General features: G+C 36.2%; 1 protein-coding gene across 1 annotated transcript in view; it reads left to right on the plus strand.

Moving 5' to 3' along the window:
* KIAA1468 (KIAA1468 ortholog) overlaps nt 1-26,237 on the plus strand; it is a 74,079-nt gene that overhangs the window by 16,846 nt on the left and 30,996 nt on the right. The window contains exons 8-14 of the mRNA XM_009326695.1: nt 800-1,108; nt 5,536-5,611; nt 6,014-6,109; nt 14,986-15,098; nt 19,778-19,868; nt 24,747-24,818; nt 25,628-25,768. Of these exons, the coding sequence (XP_009324970.1) occupies nt 800-1,108; nt 5,536-5,611; nt 6,014-6,109; nt 14,986-15,098; nt 19,778-19,868; nt 24,747-24,818; nt 25,628-25,768 (898 nt within the window). The remainder of the gene's footprint in view (nt 1-799; nt 1,109-5,535; nt 5,612-6,013; nt 6,110-14,985; nt 15,099-19,777; nt 19,869-24,746; nt 24,819-25,627; nt 25,769-26,237) is intronic.

A 26,237-nucleotide genomic window follows, 5' to 3' on the forward strand; every position in this document is an offset into this window, starting at 1 on the left:
ATACATTATTTAATTTTGTAATCAGTTTTGTTCTTTCAATGCAACTTCTTTATTTACTTCTTTGAAAACAGAATCAATTCTGATGTGTTTTGTGTAGGTTTTATCTTCAGTCAGCTTGATTTCACTACTTAGTACTATGGTGTGTACAGCTTGCAAGCACTGTTAGAAAGATGTTTGTTTTAATAACTTATTTCTACACAGTTTTTCTTTCTACAGAGCAAGACTAGTAGAAATGACAGTATCTTTAACAAAAACAAAAAAGAGACTTTAAAAGTTTGGTCAAAACATACGATTCTGTAAGCTGTAAGATATTATTCCTCTTAAGAGATGCACCAATACAACATATGGGCAAGTGCATAATTTTTAAGTGGCTTTGTTGACTTGCATAGTTACCATTTCAAAGCCAGGTGGGATAGTATATATTAATTCACCACTATAGTATTTTAAGTTTTGCATCCCAGTTAGAGTTCTGTCTCGTGACAATTTGTGTCTCAGGGCTTAGATGTCAGCCAGAAGCAGATAACACTATTGTTATTCACATATTTCATTGATTCACTCACTCTGAGTGCAACACTTTTGCTACTGCTAATTATTGACTCAAGAACTCCGTTAAAACAGTGCTCATTTGAACAGCTTGTGTGATATAAGTTATTTCTATTAAAGGAATTTTTGAATGTACGGGAGTTGAAGAGGGAGCTCTTCAGTATGTTGTCCTTACTTCTGTGCTTCAGTCTTGTGATTCCAACACTTTCTCATGAAAGCTACAGAAATATTTCATTCTTTGCTTTTCCTTTTTTAGTGAAATAGATTTTCTCAAGAATGAAAACTTTGCTGTGTCAACAGTTTATGGTGTAGCTCCCCATCCTTCTTTAAAACAAGTGCCTCTCACAGTCTCAGAGGACAATGGACGGTACTTGGATATCAAGAGCTCTGAGAATGACAATAAACATGGAAATGCTGAGGAAACAAGCCTTTCTTTATCAGCTGAAGTGGATTCAAGGAATTCTAAAGACGATACACTAAATTCTGTGCCCTGTAAAGAAACAGAGAAGCTATCCTCTTGTGCTCCATCAACTAAAGCTGCAGTCCACTTCGATAAACCTAATAGGTTAGTGATAAGTTTTAAACTGGAATGCTTTAATTAAAAATTTTTGTGAAGTGGATAGGTATTTTTCTGACAGTAAAATTCTGTATATTCATAGATCATTTGTGTTTTGAATGCAAATATAAGATTTAACATACCTTTAGGGTACAGTGCTGATATTTTCATATTGTTCCTAATCTTTTTAAGAAGGAGTACATCTGACAAACCTACATTTATTGTATCAAGTTTAAGGGTTTCTTTTCATCTCGTACTTGTTTCTAAAACCAGTCCTGTTCCTTGCAACGAAAAAAAAGCTAAAATCAAAATGGTGAATGGGAAGACAAGATATTTCCATTCTCTTTTTAAATTTTAATTTCATAATGAAATGTCTTCTGTTCTGCTTGAAGAGTGGTTGGGAAATTTTTTACTTTTCCTATGTAGATGTGTATAACTCTCTTAGAGTATCTTAGAGAGCTGTATGAATGGTTTTTTTTTAAATAAATAGAAAGGGTGTCCAATGACATTTTGCTTTTTGAGTTTTGACTTTGGGGCAAGTCTTCACTGGGTAACTATGATTCTTTTAATTAAAATAGGGTATTCATATTGTGTTATCTCTCTCATGAAGACTGAGTTTGTGTGTCTGAGTGTTCTTGAGAAAGCCTCTCCGATCTACACAGTCTTTTTAAGCATTATAGTGAAGAGGGGAAGTAACATGTTCATTATGTAATAGATAAACCACTGTGTAGCCATCAGGAGTAACACAGACCACAAACTTAATGAGGGTATGTACAATTTCTAAAGTTACCATTGTGGACAAAGATGCCCAAGTAGCTCACCTTACGGTCTTACTATTGCTATTCCTAGGGGAGCAGGTAGCCATTCTGCTTTGTATTTTTTCAGTTCCCTTAGCTTTCTTTTGCTGGTGTTGATACAGTAATATGTTTCTAGAATTATCTTCCGTCTGAAAATACCAGGTAGAAATCTATGTGTGATATTCTGTGCAGGTGGAAAATCAATACAAGCTGGGGGGGGAAGAAGAAGAAGAAGGAAAAAATTACCCCTGCTAGTAATTAACTTTTCTTGCAAACCCCAAGTGTCCTGTTTCCTCTGGATTTCCTGAACTTCTTGCACTGAGTCTTAGGGGCAGGGGCATTTTTTCAGTCGCATCTTAACTTTAGAATTGAACAGGAGGAAAGATTTCTCATTTCTGAATACAGTACCTTAGAGTCTTACTACAAATTCTTTCTCTTCTAGTTGAATATACTAGTGGTTAACAGGAAAGTAAAACTCAGCATAGATTTTTCTGGAAAATTTGCAGTAGTTCCATTTAAGCTTTCCAGATTATTATTCTTTTTTAATTTCTTTCATATCCTAGCTGAATATCTAGACTATATAATAATCAAAACTTATAGCTGTCGAACATGGATTGCTATAAACTTGTCTACCTACTTTCATCTGTGGCTTGTTGCAAGTTTCTTTTTGCTCAGAGCAATTGGGAGTGCTGGGAAGCATTAAATGCATGAATATTAGATTGATGGTTTGGGGATAGTGAGGATGGGTATCAAAATAGGATGAGATCACTGAGTGAAGAAGGAACTATGAATATCCAGTGGGATTTATGACAGTAGTCTCTAGAAGAACAGAATTTGTTTTGCTGCTCACAGCTCTTAAATATAATTGCACGTGGATTTATTTGAAAAGTAGTTGAATAAAGCCTTGAATCCCCATTGAGGTAACTTCAGAAGTCCCCTCAAATGCAGTTCACTGCAGAAATAAGTAACGCACGTGTAATATGTAGCTATTTTTGTACTGAGTTTTGGGTTTAACGTGTCGGTGAAGGGTCAAAGGAAACCATGTTTGATACAGTGTTTTATAGATCCGTATCACTAAATTTTCTTCCTGGATTATACACTTGGTTTGTAATAATACAGTAAATCTTTTCATTAAGAATTATATTTGTTAAGTATTTTGAGATCTGTGGGAGAGGAAGCATGATAGAAGTGCTGGATATTTATTTATTTCAGTCCAGGGGTCGTTACTTGTAGAAGACAATTACTGCAATTTATTCAGAATGTATTAAGAGATATTAAAAGACTCTATCCTAAAAGGCAAGATCGTTACTGCTGTAGCTAGGGAGTGGATTCTTGGCATAAGTCTTGCCCAAATGGGAAGAGAGGATAGAAGAGGCAAGTGAGCGTGCTTTGTGTGACTGCACTCACAGCAGCTGTGCGTGCATGCCCGCAAACGAGGACATGGCCATCATTGGAAAAATGCCTTGTCTAACAGATTGCAGTAGAAAGCACTAGCAGCAGTTTAAATAGGTTGCACCACATGTATTTATTCAACTCGTTTTAGGTGTTTGGTAGTTTGCACCAAATACAAGGTGTTTTCTGTATATAGCAGTCACTCCTGACTCTTTCAGTGAATTGACTCTTTTGTCCCAGTGTTATATGGAATAGAATAGTAGTACTTGGTTTTTGAATTCATCATACTTTCTTATATTTTAACATCTTCGCTGCTGGCATCTGTTGGCCCTTGAAAACACTTTCCACTGACTTGTGTGCAAGAGGCCTGGGTCTGTCATCGTTTCTGTCCAGCATAGCCATCAAGGATTTTACTAGACTATATCAAGGAGAAGCTTTCTTGACTCTAAATATAGCCAGCAATTGCAATGGGATCCATGCTGCCCAGAGCTTGCTGTTAGTTAACCCACAGGGAAAGTCAGTGGCGTATTGTCATACTTAGTTTTTAGTCTCTGCAAAATGGGGATAGAACTTTGCCCTTACGTAGGATTTTAATTAAGGTTTCAAGTAGGAAAGGATCTGATTTTTTGCAGGACGAACGCCAAGGTAAAGGACAGCCCGGTCAAAAGGCTGGCCAAGACCTTACCACTCTTTATGTTCAGCTGCTGCTTTGCAATGCATGCCCCTGTTCTCCCAGTGTAAATAAACCTAAAGCCTTGAGTAGATCCTGTAAATCTGTCATTCAAGAATACTTTTACAGAATAAGGACTAACGTACTGTTAAACAGAGGTCCTTTACAACTCGCTACCATCCGAGTTGTTTAGTAACTTTTTTAAAGTGAACCCTTATACAAAACCAAGCTGATTGAAATTAGAACAAACTTACTTCATTAAAATTTAAAACATGTTTTAAAAACCCATACTGCAAAGAAAGAAACTTGATTTTAAGTAATAAACATAAATTCTTATTTATCATATTTTGTAAATAGAAGAGGAAAACTACTCTGGTATATTTATCCGTATCCTCCTGGATTAGTTTAAACAATTATAAGTAGGAACTTAGATTCTTAATGTGCTTTTTTTGGTTAGAAAAGGGTGAGTTATGATGTATTTACTAGAAATAGTGTGATGCTTCAATCTATTAGATAAAAATATATATGTTCATACACATAATTGCATGTGCGCTCAGGTACACAAAATAGCATTTTTAAGAGTTGAAAGGTGATACCACTTTCCACGTAAGAAATAGGAATTGCCTCCTCCTTTAAACTCATATAGTGTTATTAGAGGATTCAAACAGCAGATGATGTAGGGTGAGATGCTTTCTGTGCATGTTTTGGAAGACAAATGTTCTTTTCCTCTTCAAGCATAGTGGATGAGGCAGTTTTAGATTAGCATCTAAATGCAAGCCTCAGATAAGGCAGAGGGAGTTGTCATTGCTGGGAAAAATAAGAGGAGGATGCTGCTGATGCTTGCCTCTTTTATGTAATGGTCAGTCCAGGAACTGTTTTCTGAGAACATTTCTGCTAAATTATCCTCCTTGGACAAGGTTGTTTTGAGACTCTTATCAGGGCTTTCTGTGTATGCTTAAGGCTTTGAGGAGCTTGGCTGTGTTGGCTGATGCTGTGCATGGCCATGAGGCAGTACTTCTGTAGATACACATCTGCATTAGGGATTAGGCAGCAATTTAAGGTTAGTTTTGAGGTTATCGCTATACATTTGAATCCAACTTTTAGATCCCAAAGTGGCAGTTGAGCAATCTCTATTTAATCCTGAAGCTTGTAAGTGGCTGACTACTCAAATGTTTTTATGCAATGTGCAGAATCAGAGCATTAAGCAAAAATACTGTTCTTGTGATTTCTGTCCCTCCCCCCCAGTTAGCATAATTGTATGCTTCCTCTTGTATTGCTAAAGCTTCCTTTTCTTCATGCTTTAGTCCTATTTTTGTCTGTGCAGCAGTTTTAAAGATGTTATATTTTTCGGAACTGAAAGTAACTTCATAATTAGGACACCCACTTTTTTTCTTGCTACAGACTAAGCACCCTAAAAGTCAAAGATAATTTTGAACAAAAACTTCTGCAGTATGCTTCACTTAAAACATGCTTTCTGAATGTCATTTTACCTAGCTGGTTAAACCAGAGTGAAAGGACTTGTTCAGTCAACTTTCCTGACCTATGCTTCCCCCCCCCCCTTTTTGACGATGTTTCAGGAAATTGTCACCAGCTTTCCATCAAGCACTACTGTCTTTCTGTCGGATGTCAGCAGACAGCCGTTTGGGATCAGAGGTATACTTCCCAGTTGACATAAACTAGAAGATCCTTTATTCTGCATGGCAGCAACAGTTAAACAAGCAATAATTGCTTTGAAACAAGACTTACTACCATATATGGAGAGATAAATTTATGTGCACGAAACTTAAGAAATAAGGATATGCTTTCAGATTTTAGCTTAAATATGAAACCTAGTGATAGATATGTAATTATTGGGAAGTTTTGAGTCTCTACAAGTATATTCATGCTTTTGGAGTTACTGCCAGATCAAAAACTTATGGCTTAATGTGTGGGAGTAAATTAAATTTGTTCTGCTAAGTGATCAGTCTGCTGCAATTCTTATTATTCCTTTGAAAGGGTATTTTTCTGTACCTGTGCATCATTTAAAAACACCAAACAAACAACTTGGTTTTCTAGGTATCTCGGATTGCAGACAGTGAAAAAAGTGTCATGTTAATGTTGGGACGCTGCCTGCCTCATATTGTTCCTAATGTGCTGCTTGCAAAGCGAGAGGTGAGGAACCCTGAAATTTTACTTTTTATTTTTACCAGGATGTTTTCTCATTCATTTTGAAGATGATGTGTCTTAATTTCCTGAAAGTCTGTTACTTGCAATCATGTTCTTACTTTTGTGCATGCATGTCTGCTCCTAGAAAATGGTTTTACACCTCTGTCAGGTAAGTTCAGTAAACCTGCATGGTATCCTAATATTTCTTCCTTTGCTTAAGGCACCCATTAGCATTCAGCAAGACTAACTGTTACTGTAGGTCCATCTGTTTGTGGTAGCACAAATGTTTTTGTTAGAGAAGACCATGGTTAATGTGTGTTATAAAGAGCAGAGGATATAAGTTCAAACATTAAATTTGGTTTATTTCATCAGTTTTAATAAGGATTAATGTTCAGGTTCTTTTGCAGCACTATGTACTTCAACAAAAACTTTATTTTACTGTCTTTTTCTAGAAGCTCCATGTATCAGTATCAGCCAAGATAAGGTTCATCAAAAACACCCCTTCATAAGAAAATTAGCAATCTTGCTTATATGTTTTCCTTAAATTTAAAATGAAGCTAAATGAAATTATGAAAATGTAATGTTTATTTTGAATCTAAATGAAGATGGTGTTTTGCATAATCATTCATACTATATAGTGTAGAAAGGAAGACAGTGATTGAAGATGGGGAAAAAAAAAGACTGGTTTTGTATTGCTTTGTTGTAAATATTGCACATTACCAAATGTGTAAAAAATAAAAATAAGAAAATGTATCAAAAATCCAACAGCCTAATAGTTGACACTGAAATAAGGGGTTTGAAGTAGCATAGCTTGTTGAGTAAGTTTTAGTCCTTGTTGAGGGGACCTACAGTATGGTAGACTTAGTAGTGTGTTTTGCATAAGTTCATTTTAAGGCTTTGAAAAATCCTCAAGAAATTTGTACTGATCCTATAATCTAAAATTTTATAACATAAAGTAATTATCAGCAGTTGACATGGTGCGTTTGAGATGTGCCACGTTTTGAAAGTCTCAAACTTATAATGTTTGGGTGGTTTTTTTTCTGAGGGGGTGGGGGTGTTAACTGGGTGCTCTGGAAACGGTTCTGTTAATAGTCTTTCAGAATAATTCCATGAATGTTCCTGGATCAGTGCTTAATTTCTGATTTCTTATTTACTCCTTTCCTTCCCTCTGCTTGGCAGGATGTGGTATTTTGGCTTCTTTTCACAGCTTGTAGCATAATCCGTGTAATGCATTTAATATTTTTGTGAGCTTTTAGGCTATTTCCTACTTATTTTGTTTTACAGTTGAAGTTACATTTGATTACATGTATTTTTGCCTTAAACAAATCATCTGTTTCAATTTGATTGAAAAAGCCGCAAGTGAGAATTGTGTAACTATATTGCATGGGATGCTTAATGTTCCAAGAATTGAAATTTGCTTTAAAAATAGCTTTTCTCAGTTACCACCCATTGCTATAACTATTGTAATGTTCTTTCAGATGTAGTCATGGAATTTGAAGGAAAACTTGGTTAGACCATCTATTTAGTATTTATTAACATCAGTATTACAAAAAGCTAACCTGAGAACTAGGCTCTTTTCAACAAGGTACAACTTTGGGTCTTGTTCAAAAACAACCTTACCATGGGAGAGTCTTAGCACAATTTTACAGAGAAGTGGTGTAAAAATATACCGGAAGATCGCTAATTTGAAAGATACATATCAGGTTCTGGTTATAATGCAAAGTGAATCACCAGTCTGCTCTGAAAAGATACAGTGGTAGTATTTAAGATCTTACACTGTCAGTGTGTTAGACATGAGAATTAAATGTAATTTTGTGATGACTCCCTAAAGTACCTATCTTTGTTCTTTAAGCATCCATCATGCTGCAACTGGTTGCAAAATCTTAAGCTGAAAATGTTGTGCTATACATTTTCATTTTGGAGAAACTGGGTTTGTGGAGGTTGACAGTCTCTCAGTAGGTATTGTCCTTTACCAGAGATTCAGAAGCCATTTCACCAATGCTTTTAACCCTCTTAAGGTCAGTAGCAGCTTGCCTGACTTGGTAGTAAGTGGTCCAGTAAATATTACAGTTGACATCTGAGTGACCAGTTAGTGTCAGAATATCTGACGCATTTCTGAAATTATTTGTGTTATTTCTGTGTATTGGTGCAGCTTTAATTGTTCTTCAATGTCTGTAGTTTAGGTTCCAATGGAAGATAAGAAAGAAGGAGAAATACAGTATTGAGTAGGGTAGCTGAGGAGATCATTTTAGTTGTTTCTAAAAGAGGAGTTCAACTGGGTAAAATCAATAATGCATAATATAGGATAATTGCCTGAAAGCAATTCGTAGTCATTAAAATTCCATGTATCAACATATAAATTTAATTTTGTTTTTATCCCAATTGTCTAGTTTATCCTAACTGCTTGAGAACATGTATGTTAACGTTTAGATTTGTATGTGAATGCACTCACAAAGGAGATACTGCAAGCCAAATAGAAATTGGAATGAACAGTAAAAAAATGCTAAAAACCTATTCTTAAAAAAAAAAAAAAAAAACACCAACCAACAAACCCTTTGGCTGGGTATGCAGCCAAATGAAGAGCTTGAGTTCATAAAATTTCATCTGCATTGGAATCCGCTTCCTCAGTTGTGTTTTTACCACTTAAAACTAAAACACATTTAAGATTTAAAAAAAAAAAAAAAAAAAAAAATCAGCCACTTTCTATTTGTCAAGAGGTATACCATAAAAAGATTCCTTTGGCTAAACTGTAATTAGAGAAAAGCAATCTTTTAAATTTTTTGTGATAACTAATCAGTGCAATACTGATTTCTCACCCTTTATAAGGTGTAAAAACCAGTATCTTTTTGTCAGGCAACAGGAGTAACCTTGTTTGAATGTGCAACTTCCACGCTCTGCAGTATGTAGTCCTTTAGCAGTGTTTGGGCCAGAATAAACTTTTTGGCTTAATATCAGGATCTTGTTACTCTTGTTCTTAATCAAAAACCACTTTTCCTTAATTATTTATACCTTTCATCTCACCTATTATTCCATGGTTAGTTTCTGTAACTTTCATTTGTGTTATGCAAACTTAGCAAAATCATGATAGTAATGGTTTACTAAAAGTGCACCACTGAATTTTTATGCTGAGAAACTCTTATTTATATGGAGTTCAATATGTTAGGAATAGAGTTTTGCTTTTATTTCTTTGTAAAGTTGAAGCAAAAGTAACGCTGAATCTGCAAACTCTGAATGGGCGCTGTTCTCAACTCTGCTAGAAGAAATTAATGCTGTAGATTTAAAGTTGTTCACGTTAACGTGTAGTAACTACACATAGACATCACCAAGGCCCTTTCATTCTCCGACAGGTAGCTGTCTCTTAATTAAAACACAGTAGAGCTGAATATCTTATTACAGATTTTCATCTCAGTCTTATGCCTTAAAAGCCATAAAATATTGGCTTTGTTAACAAATGTAAAAGAATGCTGTGTCAGAGCTTGGCAGTATATTTAAGTGGCTGTTTCCAGTGGCTGTGTCAAGCAGATGTCATTCTGGTTGGATACAGATAAAGGTATATAAGTTTGAGTTCCTGGGCATGAAAATTGTCAGCCATCAGTATTTTCTAAGTGACTGTTTCTATTTCACAGAATAGCGGAGAATAGAAAAGTTTAAATGAACAATTAAAATACTTTCTGTTACTCTGTAAAACTTAGATTGCGGTACGTTTGTATAGATTGTGTTTCTGAAAAATAAGGATAGTGTTGATCACAGCCTGTTTGCTGGTTCTCTTCTGGTTTACGTGGGGTGTTGGTATTGGTTTGGGGGGCTTTTTTGTCTGGGGGTGTGGTTGCCCGCTGCATACATGAGAGAGAGACATAACCATTTTTTAATTTAAGTCCTTTAGTTCCTTTCTCTGGATATGAGGGGCTAGTGTAGTTTTCTTAGAATGACATAGTTCAATCTCATAAAGTATCCTTTTCATCTCTAGTCTGAAAGCTGATGTCTTTAAACACCATGTTTTTAAATGTAACGTAATGGATGCAAGGAGTTGAATTTAATGTTTATGAATTGAATTGCCAATTGTTACTAGTTTTATCACAGTAGTTTTATATGCAGGTTTCCTAATACACAGTAGATATAAACGAAGTAGTATAAAGTTTTTTTTCACACCCATATCTGCGTTGATTCTTATGTAAAAATATCCCTTTGGGATCTACCGAGAGGCTTAATTTGGATCCTGGAATAATAGTCTCATCCCATGAAATGTAATTAGAGTTCTAATTTTAATATTAATAAGATGAGCAGCACAAAGTTCTGAGTCATGTATTAATCCTATGATTAAATATTTTTTCATTTTAAAATTAAAAGGATGAATTCTGAACTTCAAATACATTCTTGCGCAAGAGACTCCGTATCGGTAGTTCATTACTACCTGCAGCTATTTCAGTTGCTGCAGATAAGATTATTCTATTTTATTTACTGGTTGTCAGAGGCTAAGTTACAGAAGAATTTTAACATAGCGTTGGTTCACAATATAAGCATTGACTATTACGGAAGATTAAAAGGGACACATTTACAAAACCAATCATAGTGTCATCCTGGTTTATATATTATGTTGTCAGCTGTTTGCCATATTATTACATTAATATTTGAAATAATAAAAAAGATGACTATCCTAAGCTATTGAAGTAACCGGTCTTGACACTTAACACTAATTAAACTTATTCTTTGAGATAATAATTTTGCTTATGATCACTCCAACAAAAAAAAAGACACTAATTAGTGAGAGAAACTAAGACGTAGAAGACTTTTGTCAGAATGTTAAAAAAAAAATTATAATGAAGGCAACAACACAGATAGAAAATTCCTCGCTACCTTGTAAGAAAATTGTCAGCAAAATAGACAAATGCTTGCTATAGGATACATTTAAAAAAAAACCCAGACTTTAATATTTTGTTTTAATACTTTTAATATGTAGGAGGAACTGTTTTGCATATAGTTGAGGTGATACCAGTTACCATTAAAAAGCCACCTTCTTTTGACCATAAGGAAGAGCTGCTCCATATGCCCATGTAAATGTTGCCTTTATTGAGAATCAGCTCAGATAGTGAATCCTGTTCAAAGATAACAGAACGTGTTGTTATAGGTTACGGAGAAGTTGTCCAAAGGTACTGTGGTGAAAAAAGAATGTGAGTTTTTCTTCGGAGAGACCTATGTGGACAGTCATACAGAAGTAGAACAGAGGGAAGACGGGCCGTTTCAGTTCTCCTGTGCAATGTGTTAGGTCAGCTTCATAACCTTGTCCGTCATTCACCTGTGTGTAGCATATCTCACAGTAAAAACAAAGTAACTTTTTTCTCTCTAGTCGACATCTGGGTAGCTCAAGGATATAAACTGCCTCAGATACGAACTTGCCTTTTCAGCAGTGGAGGTGAGACCTCTGACACATGATGTTTTATTTCATCAAGTTGCAAGTGCTGACAGTGTTGTAATGGCAGTCTGCTTGGCATCCAGTGGGAAAAAAGTATCGCAGTTCTGAAAGTCACTCCTCCTGGTATTGGCGACTAACAGCAATGTGAACTAACCAGTTTTCCTAAGTCAGAGGCAAAAGGGAAAAGAGGGACTTGGGGATGGACAGGATGTATAGGGAGGATCCCAAATTAAATAGAGGGAGGGTTATTGGTTTTCTTAAAATTTATGTTCTTGGTTTATGACTGTCGGCACAAGTGGTATTCCTTCCCAAGGAAGGCAGAGTGTTTCAAATAGCACTGGAAGTCCTCTCCTTGATTATTAATAATTATATACACTCTCCATAACAATGTTATGAACTGTCCTCTTGAATTTAAACAGCCAAATGCTAATATTATTGTGTCCTACTGGAAAATTACCACTTTCTACAGCACTTCTCTGCTGTTTTTGAGAATGAAAAACCTGAGATTTATTAAACAAGTCTACATCTAAGGCATGGCCCTTAGTAACAGGAAGGAATGAGCTCGAACCTGCCTGTAGGTTGTTTTTTGTTCTTAATCATCCTGAATATCCCGAGAAGAATCTGTCCCCTTTTAAGTCTTTGGGAGACTTCACTTGACCTGTTTTGTCCATCTATGAGAGCAGTTTTGTTGTTCTTGTCCCACAGAAAGTCCCTTTCGCCTCCAGTTTTACCTTCCTGTCCATTAAGTCTATAGGGAGCACATAAAACGCTGTTCAAGACTTCTCACTGTTTCTCCACTCCCCTGAATAGAAGGAACTGTAGAAGCACTGATGCAGCGATGCAGAGAACACTCTCTTCTCCCATAGTATGCATGAAAGAATGTGACCAATGGACAAGAAAATACAGCTAATCCCGTCAGCTATAATAACCAGCTTTCTGCAAGGTAAAGAACCAGCCTTGTATCTGCCCCATGTCAATGGTGTTAGGTTACTCATTAGTCTTTCACACACAAGGTAGTAGTATCTAGGTGAATATTTGGAGATGTTTTCCTTTCATACAGACTCAGCTGGAAAAAGACAACTTTAAATTCCTTAAATTTGAAAAGAAGCTTTAAAAAAAAAAAGTTCATGGCACTGTTCTGAAATCTAGCACTAGTTCTGAGTGAGCAGTCGAGATTTTTGAGTAGGTACTCAAACATACTAGGAAAGTGAAGTCAGTGTGGTGGTTTCAACAGATGAAACAAAAACCCCAGATCATAAAAAATATTCATGTCCCTTTTCATGGGGTGTATTCTTCTTTAAAAAATTCTTTATAGGGAGTACTTAATAATAATTGCAAGAGCAGTTGGTAGTGAACTTAGGGTAGATTTCAGAAAGTTAGATCTCAGTAAAGTAGCACAGGGGTTTTTTGATTTAAACGTTTTTTCCATGAGCTATATTCTTTATGGTGAAGTTAGTAATTATGTTGTGTATCTACAAATTGCAATCTGATTTCCTCTTTAAAAGATGTTAGCTTAATGTATAAGTAGTGGTATTTAGAGTGACAGGAAGTTATTTTATTTTATAATTTTTTTTTCAAATCTTTTTGAGTTAAAACAGTGTTTGCAGGAGAGAAAATGCTGCTGTGAAGTACAAAAAAAAAAGTTAAATAGGTTAAGCCCCCTGCCTTCTCAGAACTTTAAATGAGCAAAAACTGAGTGTTAAGCACACAAAAAATAAAATCTAACATGCAAATTCTGGAGGGAAAGGAGCTTTCAGCTGAAGAAAATTATTTAGCTCTTCATGCGATGTAGTTTGTAAAGTTTCTTTAATACAGGTTTTCAATTCACATTATTTTGCATTGTGCTACACTTATTTAAAAACAAACCCAAAAACTGTCTCACTTTAAAATATCGAGAAATAGAAATGTCCAACTTGTTCATATTTATTTCTCATTTCTCCTTCTGTACTTTCAGAAGTTTTAAGCAGCGAGTAGGATATTTCCACATTCATTCCTCTCTCTCATCATAAATTCCCTAATCTGTGCCATAATTGGGTTAAATATTGCCAAAATATCTTCCAGAATGTTAAAATACATTTTGGGATGTGTCTCGGTCATCTTCAGGAGGGAAAAATAGCACACTGAGTAGAATTCTTGTAAAATGAAAACAAAAGCTTATCAGGAGTTGACTAGCTTAGGCAACGCTCTAAAATAGAATATTGTTCCATGTTTAAAATAAACCTAGCGCTTGCTGTTTAGGAAAATACAAGCTGAGCACTGAGGGTGTCTTTAATGTTGTTTCCACGTGTCCACCTTGTTTAATAGGCTTACTCTCAAGAACATCATGAATAGGTCACTTTGAATGTCTGCAAGAAGAAATTGGCACCTCCCTGCAAAGTTATTACAAATAACTATAGATTTTTCCAGGTTTTGTATAATCTTTCCTAGTAACTTCAGAAGTGTTTCCCACTGTCGTCTGCTTGTTTGTCACAGCTTATTAATTCACAAAAAGCTTGTCTGCTGAAAGTGGCTCAAAAGTATGCAGCAGGTGGGAGAGGAAGCCTCCAGATTATTTGCCCGTGCTTTCTCTTCAGACACTTAGGTTTGTCTTGTTCTTTTCCCCCGACCTCCCACTGTGAGCTGTCCCTAAGATATTATATCATCTAGAAATTGTGTGGCTTCCAAGTTCGGTTGGAGTAAAGGCTTACATCAACAAGGTCAAGGAAAGGGACTTCCAGTCCATGTCTTCGATGGGAATGAATACCATGAGCTTTGAAGGCATTTAGAAAGGAGGAGGTCTTCACTATTGTGAACAGCCTTATATTTTCTTTCAGTTAATGTTTTACACAGTATTTTCTTGGTAGTTTGTTCCTTAAGGGAATTGAATTGCTCTAAAAAGAAAATTCAGCTTCAGATATTGCCTCTTTATTGAAAAAAAAACCCAACAAACCTTTAAAAAAATTCTATAGTTCTCAGTCAACACAAAATAGAGGATATCTGTCTGCAGTCACCTTTACCAATGTATGTTTCTCAGTGCTTATTCGAACTTGTGCACAAAACTGTGTGCATGCTTAACTGGAAAATTTAATCTTTAACTCCATGGCATCAGAAATAGCTTTTTCCATAGGAGTTTTGTTCCATAGATGTCTGTGGAGCTTGCTTCAGTTCAGTAGGTAGTGAAGAGAATTTAAACCATGATTGTCCTCTAATTCTGGTTACAGGTGACCTGCATATGTTAATTGTAATCTTTGCAGAGCTTTTTATTTTATGTGCTGGTTCTCCCCTGATCTTTCCTAGCAGGAAAATAATTCTAACTTTTGTAGACCTTCACTTTTTTCAGGTCCCTTAATAAGAGATCAAGACTCTAAAACATCTTCTCTAACTGTTTTGATGTTATGTGGCTAGATTTATCTTCTTAGTTTCTTTTGCCATTAATGAATATATGCCCAAAGCGTTTTTACTTTGTTTGGTTTTCCCCTACCCACAACTTTAGGAATTGATCCCACTCATACTGTGTACAGCCTGCCTCCATCCTGAACCCAAAGAGAGAGATCAGCTTCTACACATACTGTTCAATTTGATCAAACGACCAGATGATGAGCAAAGGTGTGTTTGCGTTTGTGTGTTGCGGGACAAGAGGGAACTTTTTTTCTCTGTCAAAGAAGCAGAACTAATAGAAACTGGATATTATTGGATGATTTTAACCAAGTTTCACTTAAGCTGATATTTTGCTGGTATAGTGTTGACAGATTTATGTGGACTTTGGGACTTTCCATTTCCATGATCTGTACTTTCTAGTTACTGAAATGTAAGAATGTGCTTGGTAAGCTGCAGTGTAACATTTCAGTTCCTTTTTTGTTTAAAGATGAACTGAAACACTTTGTTAAAAGGAGCTTTAAGATCATAATTCTTAGCAATGGTTGATGTAGAAATCAAGATAGCTTTTTTTAAACCTCTGTCTTAGTGTATCTTAGTGATCTATATGTTTCTAAGTTAACTACCATGTTTAGTTGGGGAAAATAGCATGAGAAAATAGTACTCTTCCTACTTATGGTTCACTGCTATGGTAGCAATAAAAAATTCAGAAGACTGATGCAGTGATTTAATTCTGACAAGTGTTAAGAGCTTTGTTTTATTTTGGTTAAGACTTTGAAATGAAGTATACTTTTTATTTTGTTTTATAAATCTAGTTCTTCCTTAGTACTCAGGAAATCTGACTTTGTACCGATCTTAATAAGAATATCCTTAAGGTTGAAAGACAGTACCCTAGCTGGTATGTTTCCTTCTCTAACTGTGGAAAGATTTTTTCATATTATCTGTAGCTCTTCCATTATTTTCATTAGAGATGTTTTGTAAAGCATCTGTATCTATCATTGCTCTATTCTGTCTTCAGACAAAACAGGCTTTACAAATAGGTGGAAAGCATTTCTTTTGAAGATTCTCTGAAACTGAAGTGCTCTGGTGTCTCTCTAAATTGTTCCCATGGTAAAATTTAGAGATGAGGTACAAGTGAAAGAGATGGCTTTGGAGACAAAAAATGCATAAATAAATAAAAGCAACTTGTAGCACAGTGGCATTATGCAGATTGAACTTACAAAAAGATGCAGTCCTTGTTCTACTTCAGATTCATTAGAAATCTGTTTCTGAAACATCTACCATTATCTAAAATGTTTTGAATGTCCCATGCAGATTGAGAAGCTGAAATTATTTTGTGGTTGAGGGGGGAAGGAAATTGCATCTCGCTTGTAGTCTCTTGTAGTTAATTTGTCACAGGATTGGTGGCCTATCAAGTAGATTTTTCATATGCCCGTTTAGCTGCAGTTAGGTATGTCTTTTCCAGCAGCTAAGAAAGAAGAAAATCCAATCTTCTTTTTCCTTGAAGTTGTTCATTCTTTGTTGTGAGTTAGAGATTTAGATATAAAAATAATTCATTTTCATCAGAAATTTGGGAATAATATTCTGCCATAACCTCCAGGACAAAACATGTATATACATAATCTACATTTACACACATAAAAATCATAATCTGTTTTAAAGGTGCCATAACACCTGACTGAAGAATAAGTAAAATTCCATCAAATAAAAGAGATTCTGAATACAAATTAGACAGAAAATACTTACTCAGAATTTCAGTTGTTTTTTTGTACTTATATATTTGTATGGAAGTGTATTTTGCATGCTTGTTTTTTATCTAAATAAGTTTAAGTAGTATTTTAGCAGTCTTGTGCGATAGAAGTAAGCAAAGACATTCAGGTTTAGTCACCAGAACAATGGTATTAATGATCTCGTATGTTATTTGTCTACCTTCTGCTATACTGTACAGGCCTGCATGATACATTAAAGTAGCAATTGATAACAAGTTGACTTTTTAAATTTGTTAAATGCAAGAGACTGAAATGTGACATTGCATTTCTAATAACGAACCCATTAAAATAAGTATTTTATTTCCAATATTTGACCTTGTAAAGTATGTTAACAATTATGCAGAAAGCCTGTATTATACTACTTGCCCATGTGAGAGGCTTTTTGGTGCATGCAGATATAGCATATTGCCATAGTCTTGTACACTAACATTATATTTAACAAGGCCACTTTTATCCTCAAGGCTTTGCTCATTAATGTACTATTCAACTTTTCAAAATGTCTATCAAATTCTGTTCTGCAAACGAACAAATACGTGTTAGCTTTATGTAAACTTCTTTTTGGACAATTACGTTGGTTTTGGAAGCTAAGGAGCCATGAAGAAGTCAGATTAATGTTGGTGTCCTTTAGGACAAGGTTAAAACATAGTTCAAAATGCGAACTCTTGAAGATTTCCAAGTAATGTACCCAGAAGCAGCACTCTTAATTAAAAGATGCTAAAATACATTAAGCTTAGTGTATCTAGTATGACTTTTCATTGGTCATACGATACCACCTCTTACAGAACACACATAACTTGCTACATATTAAGCAAAACTCTAGTAATTAAGTTTTTAATATAACCTTTAGGAGTGACAAAAGAACCTTGAACTGTGTAATATGAGATTGAATTGCTTACCAGTGCATGCAGTCACTTTCTAAAACCTCTAGAAAGAGTTTAGAAGTGTTAAATTACGTCTGTTCTACTCTAACTTCTGCCTTGTTCCTCTAGTCTGATTCTTGATTCCACTTTGGTTTCTGTACTGATAAAGCAAACTAGTGCCCTGCTGAGTCATACTGATTTGCTTTATGTTCCTGCCTAAGTGGTCATATGTACATAACCTGGAGACACCTCTCTGAAGAAAGCATTCCCAGCATCTTGTTAACAAAAGAGATCATTATGACAATAAGTAGAAAGAAGTTTTTCCCATATCCAGCCTAGACTGCAATTTTTGCAACAGCTTAGTGTTAACATTTTTGTTTCAATGACCTGTTGTTGAGATCCTTACAACCTTTCCTTCCCCTGAAATACCGATTGTTGTCATATACTTTTAAGATGGTTACAGTAAAATATTTAAAACATTAAGATATTGCAAAAACATTAAAAAATAAAGTTCCCGACTTTATAGGCAAGGCAAAAGGAAATCTGCGTTAATTTTGAGATTTCATAGAACTTTTCTGAGAAAGTGCGATTTAAAAAAAAAAATTATATATTTTGGCTTTCCCCATTTCTGATGCGGAAGATTTCAAGTGATTACTGTATTCTGCTATTTGCTTTTTTAATATCTTATGAAAGTATATTCTGTTGCCCAGTTCTGTGATTAGGTGTAGCATGTAGAACCAAAGACAGGCATTCGAATAACTATTTTGCTTGTTGTAGAACTCGGAATTACCACAGGCTTTTGTCTCCATATTGCTATCACATATCAGCTGTTGATTTCTTGAGTCTCATCTAATTGTTGCATTTTTGTTTTCCCCCAACCTTTTTACCTTGATCAAAGGTCTAGTTCTCTGTACGTGGTAGAGGAAGAAAAAAACAAAAAAAACACAACACAAAACCAAAGAGCTTGCTCTGATTGTTGGCCTAAAGAATGCTGGGAAAAAAATATTTTTAATAGACTATTTCTCCTTGAAAAGATTCTGAAGGTGAATGAGTCTTTTTTTTTTTTTTTAAATGGAGTATATTGTATAACTGGTTAAGAAATAACCAGCAGAATCTCTGCCTTTCAACCTTAAGGGCATACTATTAGCTGCAGTATATGTGGAGGAGTTTAGACATGACACTAAAATGGCAACAAATTAATTCTGGCTTACTTTCCACAAAGTAATAATGAACAAATTCTCAGTGGTGTCTTATTCTTACGGTGGAGGTGATAAAATAAGTGTCTCATGCCCATGCATTATCATTCGAACCTGGTTATTTAAGTGTCGATGTAGGCACTAAAAGTAAATAGAACTTGTGAACTGCATGCAAAGTTGGTATCATTCGAATCCTATAAACAGGAGAAATAGTTAGAAGTAAAAAATCTTAGCAAGATAAACACTCATTAAATAAAAGTTAAAATATTACAAGTGACAAGTAAATTTTATTGAAATTTTAAATATATCTCTGTGCCTATGAAATTGATGGAACAACAGTGATTTCTTGCAAACTTTGAGGAAAGTTAAAAAATGCAAGAATATAAATACAAATTACTCAGGTGATTGTAGATACTACTAATTGATTAATCGCTTCCCTTTTATAATGGACTTTAGAAGATTTCTGACAAGAGTGAAGTCCAGTATTTTGGGAGAGATGACAGTAACTTGCATGTTAGAATGTTGCAAAACCATGTCATAAAAGAATTAAGTTACTTGTTTTGAACAAAGTTCATTAAATCACACAAATGCTTCTAAATAAAACCAGTATGTGTACTTGACTAAAATACTGGTAGCATGATAGTATTAAGTAATTTAGATCCTTTTACTGCATAATGAATCATAGTATTCAGTAATAAGAATTAAATGGGAGATTTGGTCAGAGATTCCTGATCTCAGACATTAGGAAATCAGAGATTCTCAGGCTCAGGTTTATGGAGTTTGGGATCTGCAAGTTTCTGGAAAAGGCATATTAAATAGAAAGCAAGATAGAATAATAGAATAGTTTGGGTTGGAAAGGACCTTTAAAGGTCATCTAGTCCAACCCCCCCTGTGATGAGCAGGGACAATAGTGGCTTTCAATTCAAGATTTAGCCTTTAAGTCAGTGTGTGTGGTGTGAAATTTTGACTGTAGACAATTACCTGTTGCCTGACAGCATCTGCCTTTCCTAACTTAAAGAATATATTCTATATATTATAGAACTTTACTTTATAAACAGATTAAAGCTTTAAATTTATGTTTTCAGACAGATGATACTGACTGGGTGTGTGGCATTTGCCCGACACGTTGGACCAACACGTGTAGAAGCTGAGCTTTTACCACAGTGTTGGGAACAGGTAACATTATTTTGTGCTTTACACTGGAAAATTAATTAAAAATTCATAAATGTTGAGTTTTATTTGTTTGAGGGGGAGGTTGTTTTGGTTTTGTTTTTCGATGAATGGCAGTTCAAAGTATTTTTCAGAAAGAGATTTGGATATTCTTTGTCCTTCTTATATATACTTTTATATAACATTAAAAAGAACTCAGAAGCAGAAAATTTGTCAGACTATCAGGAGATTCTAGTTACCTGCATATGCCTGCATATGTTTGTTGTATTGAAATGTAGATACGCACATGTTCATCATCAGTGTTGCCTACCCTATTGCCAGGTAGGTGCCTTTATAATTTGTACTCTAATTTCCACACCATTGGAAATCCATTTTTATTCAAAGATTTAATTTGCTGATTTTTATATTGTACTAAGTCCCTGGAGCAGTGTCCACACTTCAGCTAGTTTAAACTCTTAAACAGAAAATTAAAGATCAAAGTAGTCAGAAATAAGTCCCCTGTAGATGGGCATGATTTTACACCTGTAAGATCAGCCTGAAGTTCACACGTGACTTCTAGAATCACAATGACCTTTTCCACAGATACTCTAAATTAATAGAAATAACTGAACAACCAAACTGAAATGCTCTTACTGTTTCATCTGAGGCATAGAAACAGAACAACATGAGTTCAGGTGAAAATGCATGGTATTTTCCTACCATAATGAAGAAAAGTGAGTTCATCATTGCCTAAAAGACAATGAGTGACTAAGCCATGATGGAGTGGTAATGCTTGCTTTGATGGCACAGTCTTTCTGGTCTGAAAATTGTCTACTGTTCCTTGCATAACGCAGCCATCTGTGTTTCACAGTCAAGTCCAAGCTTTAATAATCTTAATGCTTTCTGACAGTAGAAGTACGTATTATATGCAGCATTTGTGCTTATATGTATGACTGATGTATCTATTGATTAAATGAAGGACTCATGGCAATAGTAGTTGAACACAAAATAAACCACATTTTGTTTTCTTAGTCCTTCTCATGACATTTAAATAGTGTTTAAAAAAAACAGTCTCCCTTCAGTAAGAGCACATCTTCATCGTACCAGTTTCTTGCTAATTGCTGATGCAAAAGAGAAACCAGTCCAACTGTAACAGTACAGCATATCAGGCTGCCAAGCCATATGTCATCATGCATTTATTTAATGCAGTTTGCCAGACTTTGTTTGCAGTACTGAAACCAGGTCATTATTTTCTCTGGCAAAATACCAGCTGAATCTCATTGTCACAAGGCTGAGTTTGTAGAAGGAACTCAAAAATACACATAATTTTCTACCTTTTCTCAGTAGATGCTTTAATCATGAAAGCATTCATGCAGTTGGTCTCCAACCAAAATCTGTTTACAGATGCAGAGGACTGGGCCCTCAGAAGATTCAGCATTTTCATCCACACATTCTGGAGCTCAGAGTTACCAGGCTAGTCTTTGTGATCTTTCTACCTGCTCTTCAGAGGTAGAATTTGGTAGCTGGCTCATCTGAGTTTAGATCGAGGCTCTGTGAATGCTAAAAGTTCCCTCAGAACTAGTGACCAGTTAATTGGCTTCCAGAATTATAGTACTGCTTATTAAAGACAAAAGGAAAAGAAATGGTAATAAACATTTTACAGTTATGTTTAAGTTTCCAAAGGCTAATAATCTTCACTGAACACAAACCTTGTGGAAATTTGAGTCTTTTCCTCCACTGTGTGAGGAATATGTCTTTGCAATATCAGGGGTGATATTTATACTGCCTTGCCAGTCCACCTAAACCAGTTGAAACTAGTCTTTGCTGTTCCCCTCAGGTAGGCAGAGCTCCAGAAGGCAAAGTGTATCTCTGGTACCAGTAGGGAATTTGCATTTGGAAAGATGGCACATAAGTCAAAGATACTATAGGTATTAAAGCAGCCTGTTGCATGCCCATAATGTTTCTCATCTATGAAATCTCCATACTTCCAAAAAAATATAACAGGTGCCCTACTGATGAATGACTGCAAAATAATGATAGACACACTCAAAGAACGTTCTCCCATGCTTGAGACTTCAGTTTAGTCCTGAGGCTCATGATTTGTTCATTTGAGTCTCTTTCAAATGATCTTTGTGACACGTCATTTTTGAGAGTTCTTGGTGATTTCAGATCAGAACAGTGAGAAAGTTGAAGACATTAATACTACATCAGTGGTCAGATACCATTGTTCAGTGTGCTGTGGAAATAAAGTTGAGGTAAGAAGTTGTCCAAAGTTGATTTATTGCTATGCCTTCATCTGTAGTTTCTCCTATGCCAGTAGAATTGAGAGAATCACAAAATGGCTGAGGTTGGAAGGGACCTTTGAACACCCTGTAGTCCAACCCCCCTGCTTAACAGAGTCAACTAGAGCAGGTTTCTCAAGACCAAGTCCAGTCTGGTTTTGAATATGTCCAAGGATGGAGGCTCCATAACATCTCTGGGCAACGTGTTCCAAGGTTTTGCCACCCTCCCAGTAAAACAGAATTTCCTCTATTTCATTTCCTCTTGTCCTTTCACTGGGGACTGCTGTGTTCTTTACCTGTCTGCAGATAGGCACAGATATTTATACGTATGAATAAGATCCCTCCTGAGCTCTCTGTTCTCAAGACCAAAGAATCCCAGCTCTCTCAGCCTCCTGCCATATATCAGATACTCCTATCTCTTAATCATCTTCATGTCTCTCCGCTGGACTTGCTCCAGTATGTCTTTGTCTCTGTAGCTGGGAAACCCAGAACTCTACGCAGCACTCCAGATGTGGTCTCACCAGTGCTGAGTAAAGAGGGATAATCACTTTCCTTACCTGCTGGTGATGCTTATCCTAGTGCTACCCAGGATACCATTGGTCTTCCTTGCTGCAAGGAGTGCATTGCTGGCTCTGCTTGGTCTCTGTCAGGCCATCTGGGTCCTTCTCTGCTAAGCTGCTTTCCAGCCAGTTGACCCCCAGTCTGTCCTGGTGCATGGGAATTATTTCTGCTCAGGTTCAGGACTTTGCACTTGCCTTTCTTGAACTTCATAAGGGTCCTGTCTGCCCATTTCTCCAGCCCGTTGAGGTGCCTCTGAATGGCAGTACACCCATGTGGGTATATCAACCATATATATACCTATCTGGGTCTATCAACCGTCTTCCAATCTTGTGTCATCTGCATACCTGTTGAGGTGCATTCTGTCTTGTCATCCAGGTCATTAATGAAGATGTTATACATCTTTGTTGTTGGCCCCAGGATGAACCCTTGGGATGCACCACTGGGGACTGGCCCCCAGCTGCAACTCTTTGAGCCTGTCATTAGTTCAGCCAGTATTCCGTCCACCTCACTGTCCTTACCTAGCCCAGACTTCATCTGTTTGTGAATGAGGATGTTACAGGAAAAAGTATCAAAAGTCTTGCTGAAGTCAAGATAAACAATATTCACTGCTCTCCCCTTGTTCACTGAGCCAGTCATCTCAGAAAGCTATCAGGTTGGTCATGCATGGTTTTTCCTATATAAATACATGCTGACTATTCCCAACCACATTCTTGTCCTTTGGATGTTTGGAAACGCTTTCCAGGATTAACTGCTCCAACACCTTCCAGGAACTGATGTGAGGCAGACTGGCCTGTGTGTCACTGGATCCTCTGTCTTGCCCTTCCTGAAGATAGTAGTGACGTTTGCTTTCTTTCCTGTCCTCGGGAACCTCCCCCATTGCCACAACATTTCGTTGATTGTCAAGAGTCTTGCAATGACATCAGCCAGCTCTCTCAGCACTCATGGGTACGTCCCTATCAAGGCCCACAAACTAGTGTATGCCCAATCTGTTTAAATGCTTCCTAACCTGATAATTCTCTACCAAAGGTAAGTCTTCCTTGGTCCAGACTTTCGCATGGGTTTTAGGGACCTTGGACTGCTGCAGGCAAGTCTTCCCAGTAAAGACCGAGACAAAGAAGGCAGTGAGTACCTTGGTCTTTTCTGTGGTAAGATGATTGTCTTACCAAGGCTATACACTGCATAGCAAGAGAGAAACAAATAGTCGCACTACATGCATATCCTATTTTACCTGACAGGATCAAACTATTCACATTTCCCTCTCACCATTTTACCCTAAAATTTTTTATTCACAAAGTATATTGAAACAGATCACACGTTTCATTGTACAGCTATTACACTGGCCATTAAAGCTGACTCCACCAGGATGCAAACTTGGTTCCGAAGTGTCAATATTAAATTTGTAAGGCAGAATTTTCGAATGGGCTTTGAGTGGAAAGGGGAGGTAGCACAGGATCAAGAGGTTCTTGGGAATAGGAGCTGTTTTCAGTCACATTTTAGAGGTGTGACATGTTTATGCTGGACTTGAGAGCAGAACTTCAATAGCATACAAGTACTTTTTGGCTTAGTATGTGTGTCGTCTTTTGACCCCGATTACTTAGCAAGACCTAGGCAGCTATGCTACACTGGTTGTCTCAGAGCACTAGAGGGCACTTGTGTAGTTCTTAGAGGAACGGTGCTCTTGAACAGCTACACAAGACAAAATATTTCATGACATGCCAGCTCAGAAGTTATTCATATTCTTTAGAGTACAGCAGCCCATACACTGCTTTCCACCCTTCTTTTTACTGCATATACGTACATGCTTCTCCGATTCTTCTCTTACCATAAGCTCTGTTTTATAGGGCAACTGGAGAAGGCTGTATCTGTCTTGCCTTTATGCCTCAGTGCAAGAATTTGAGGCTGCTTAGTACCCATATGCAACTTCTATGGGCACAGTCAATGTTTATCTGTGCAGACGTAATGTTTATACGTGCAGACGTATCCCTCCATTGCAGTTCATTCTAACCACATTTTGAATACTGGTTACTGCAAAGCAAATAGCCATTCTGTTTCTCTTTACCAGATCAACCACAAATACCCAGAGAGACGGCTACTGGTAGCAGAATCCTGTGGAGCTCTAGCTCCTTACCTTCCAGTAAGTATTAATACTGACTCTAAATACTTTGCTAGTGAAAGCAAGGTGAAAATCTGTTGCATAATGTAAAAATCCTTTATAATTTTTAATATTCCCATGTGTGTATGTTATGCATACAGTCACATTGTCTTCTACTTTATATCACACGTGAGATTCAATAGATCACATTAAGGACAAGATAGCTTATGATAAAGGAATACAGGTCAATCTAGCTATAAAATGTCTTTAAAGACAGTATGTTCTGAAAAAATCATCTTTGTTTCAGTAAAGATGAAGTAAAGATAGTTAGGACCAACTAGGGAAATAATCTCTGAAAAAATAATTGGCACCCAATAATAGAGTTCTTCAGACACTGTGGAATGTTACATGAAGACTGCTGCCAGTCAGAAGCAGCAACAAAATTAAGTCAGTGGTGAACTAGAATTTGAAGCTTCAGAGGAAGAGGAAAATAACCCAAATTAAAAACCCACTTCTCCAATTTAGGAATGCAGTGATTAAAGATTCTGTTTTAAGTCTAGGCCTATAGTAGTTTTTTGCTGTTAGTTATTTGTGGTTCCATATGAATTAAAGGACCTGAGTTCTGTGCTTAGTAGGACAAAAGGCTCTCTAATGAGGCTACTGACATTTTATATTCATTCATCTTCTGTTGTGAAAACTGAATGTGTAATATTCATAAAGAGATCTATGGTTGGAGGAAGGGATTTTGTTTGTAAGCACTAATAGAAGTGCAAATTATTTATAAAAATTGATATAAACCCGCATTTCGTGCTTCACTGGATTTGACAAGTATGTTTCTTGTTTACAAACAGAAAGAAATTCGCAGTTCGTTAGTCCTTTCCATGCTGCAGCAAATGCTAATGGAAGATAAGGCAGATCTGGTACGAGAAGCTGTGATCAAAAGCCTTGGCATCATTATGGGATATATTGATGATCCAGACAAATATCAACAGGTATAATTTGGTTTGGGTTCTGTATGTGTAAAATGTCTTCTATAGTTATTTCATGATTAGGGGGATGCATAATTTCATGTATTTTTATGAAATCTTTCCAGACACTTTTAAAAATTTTGATGGTTTATATGAATGTTGATTTTATTGTATCACCAAGACCAAAAAGAAAACATACACTTACAAGTATCATTAGAACCTCAGGTATAAGCCTTATACAGAAGCTTCTCTAATAATTCATAATTTGCCTTCAAGAACTTATCACTTCATTGCCCACCTGATACTATTAGCCAATTTGATATCATCACTTGCCAACAGAGATTTGTCTACTACAAAAAAGTCTACTTGTAGTTCAACTTACTACTGCCTAATAATGTTTCAGATAAGTGAAAATGAAGAACTTGCAATCCTGTCTCTGAGTTTTTGAAGGCAGAGTGGTAAAATGTGTTTGTATTGATTCTGATAACTCGAC

The sequence above is a fragment of the Pygoscelis adeliae genome, unplaced genomic scaffold, assembly GCF_000699105.1.
Source record: "Pygoscelis adeliae isolate BGI_AS28 unplaced genomic scaffold, ASM69910v1 Scaffold6, whole genome shotgun sequence".
Lineage (NCBI taxonomy): Eukaryota > Metazoa > Chordata > Aves > Sphenisciformes > Spheniscidae > Pygoscelis > Pygoscelis adeliae.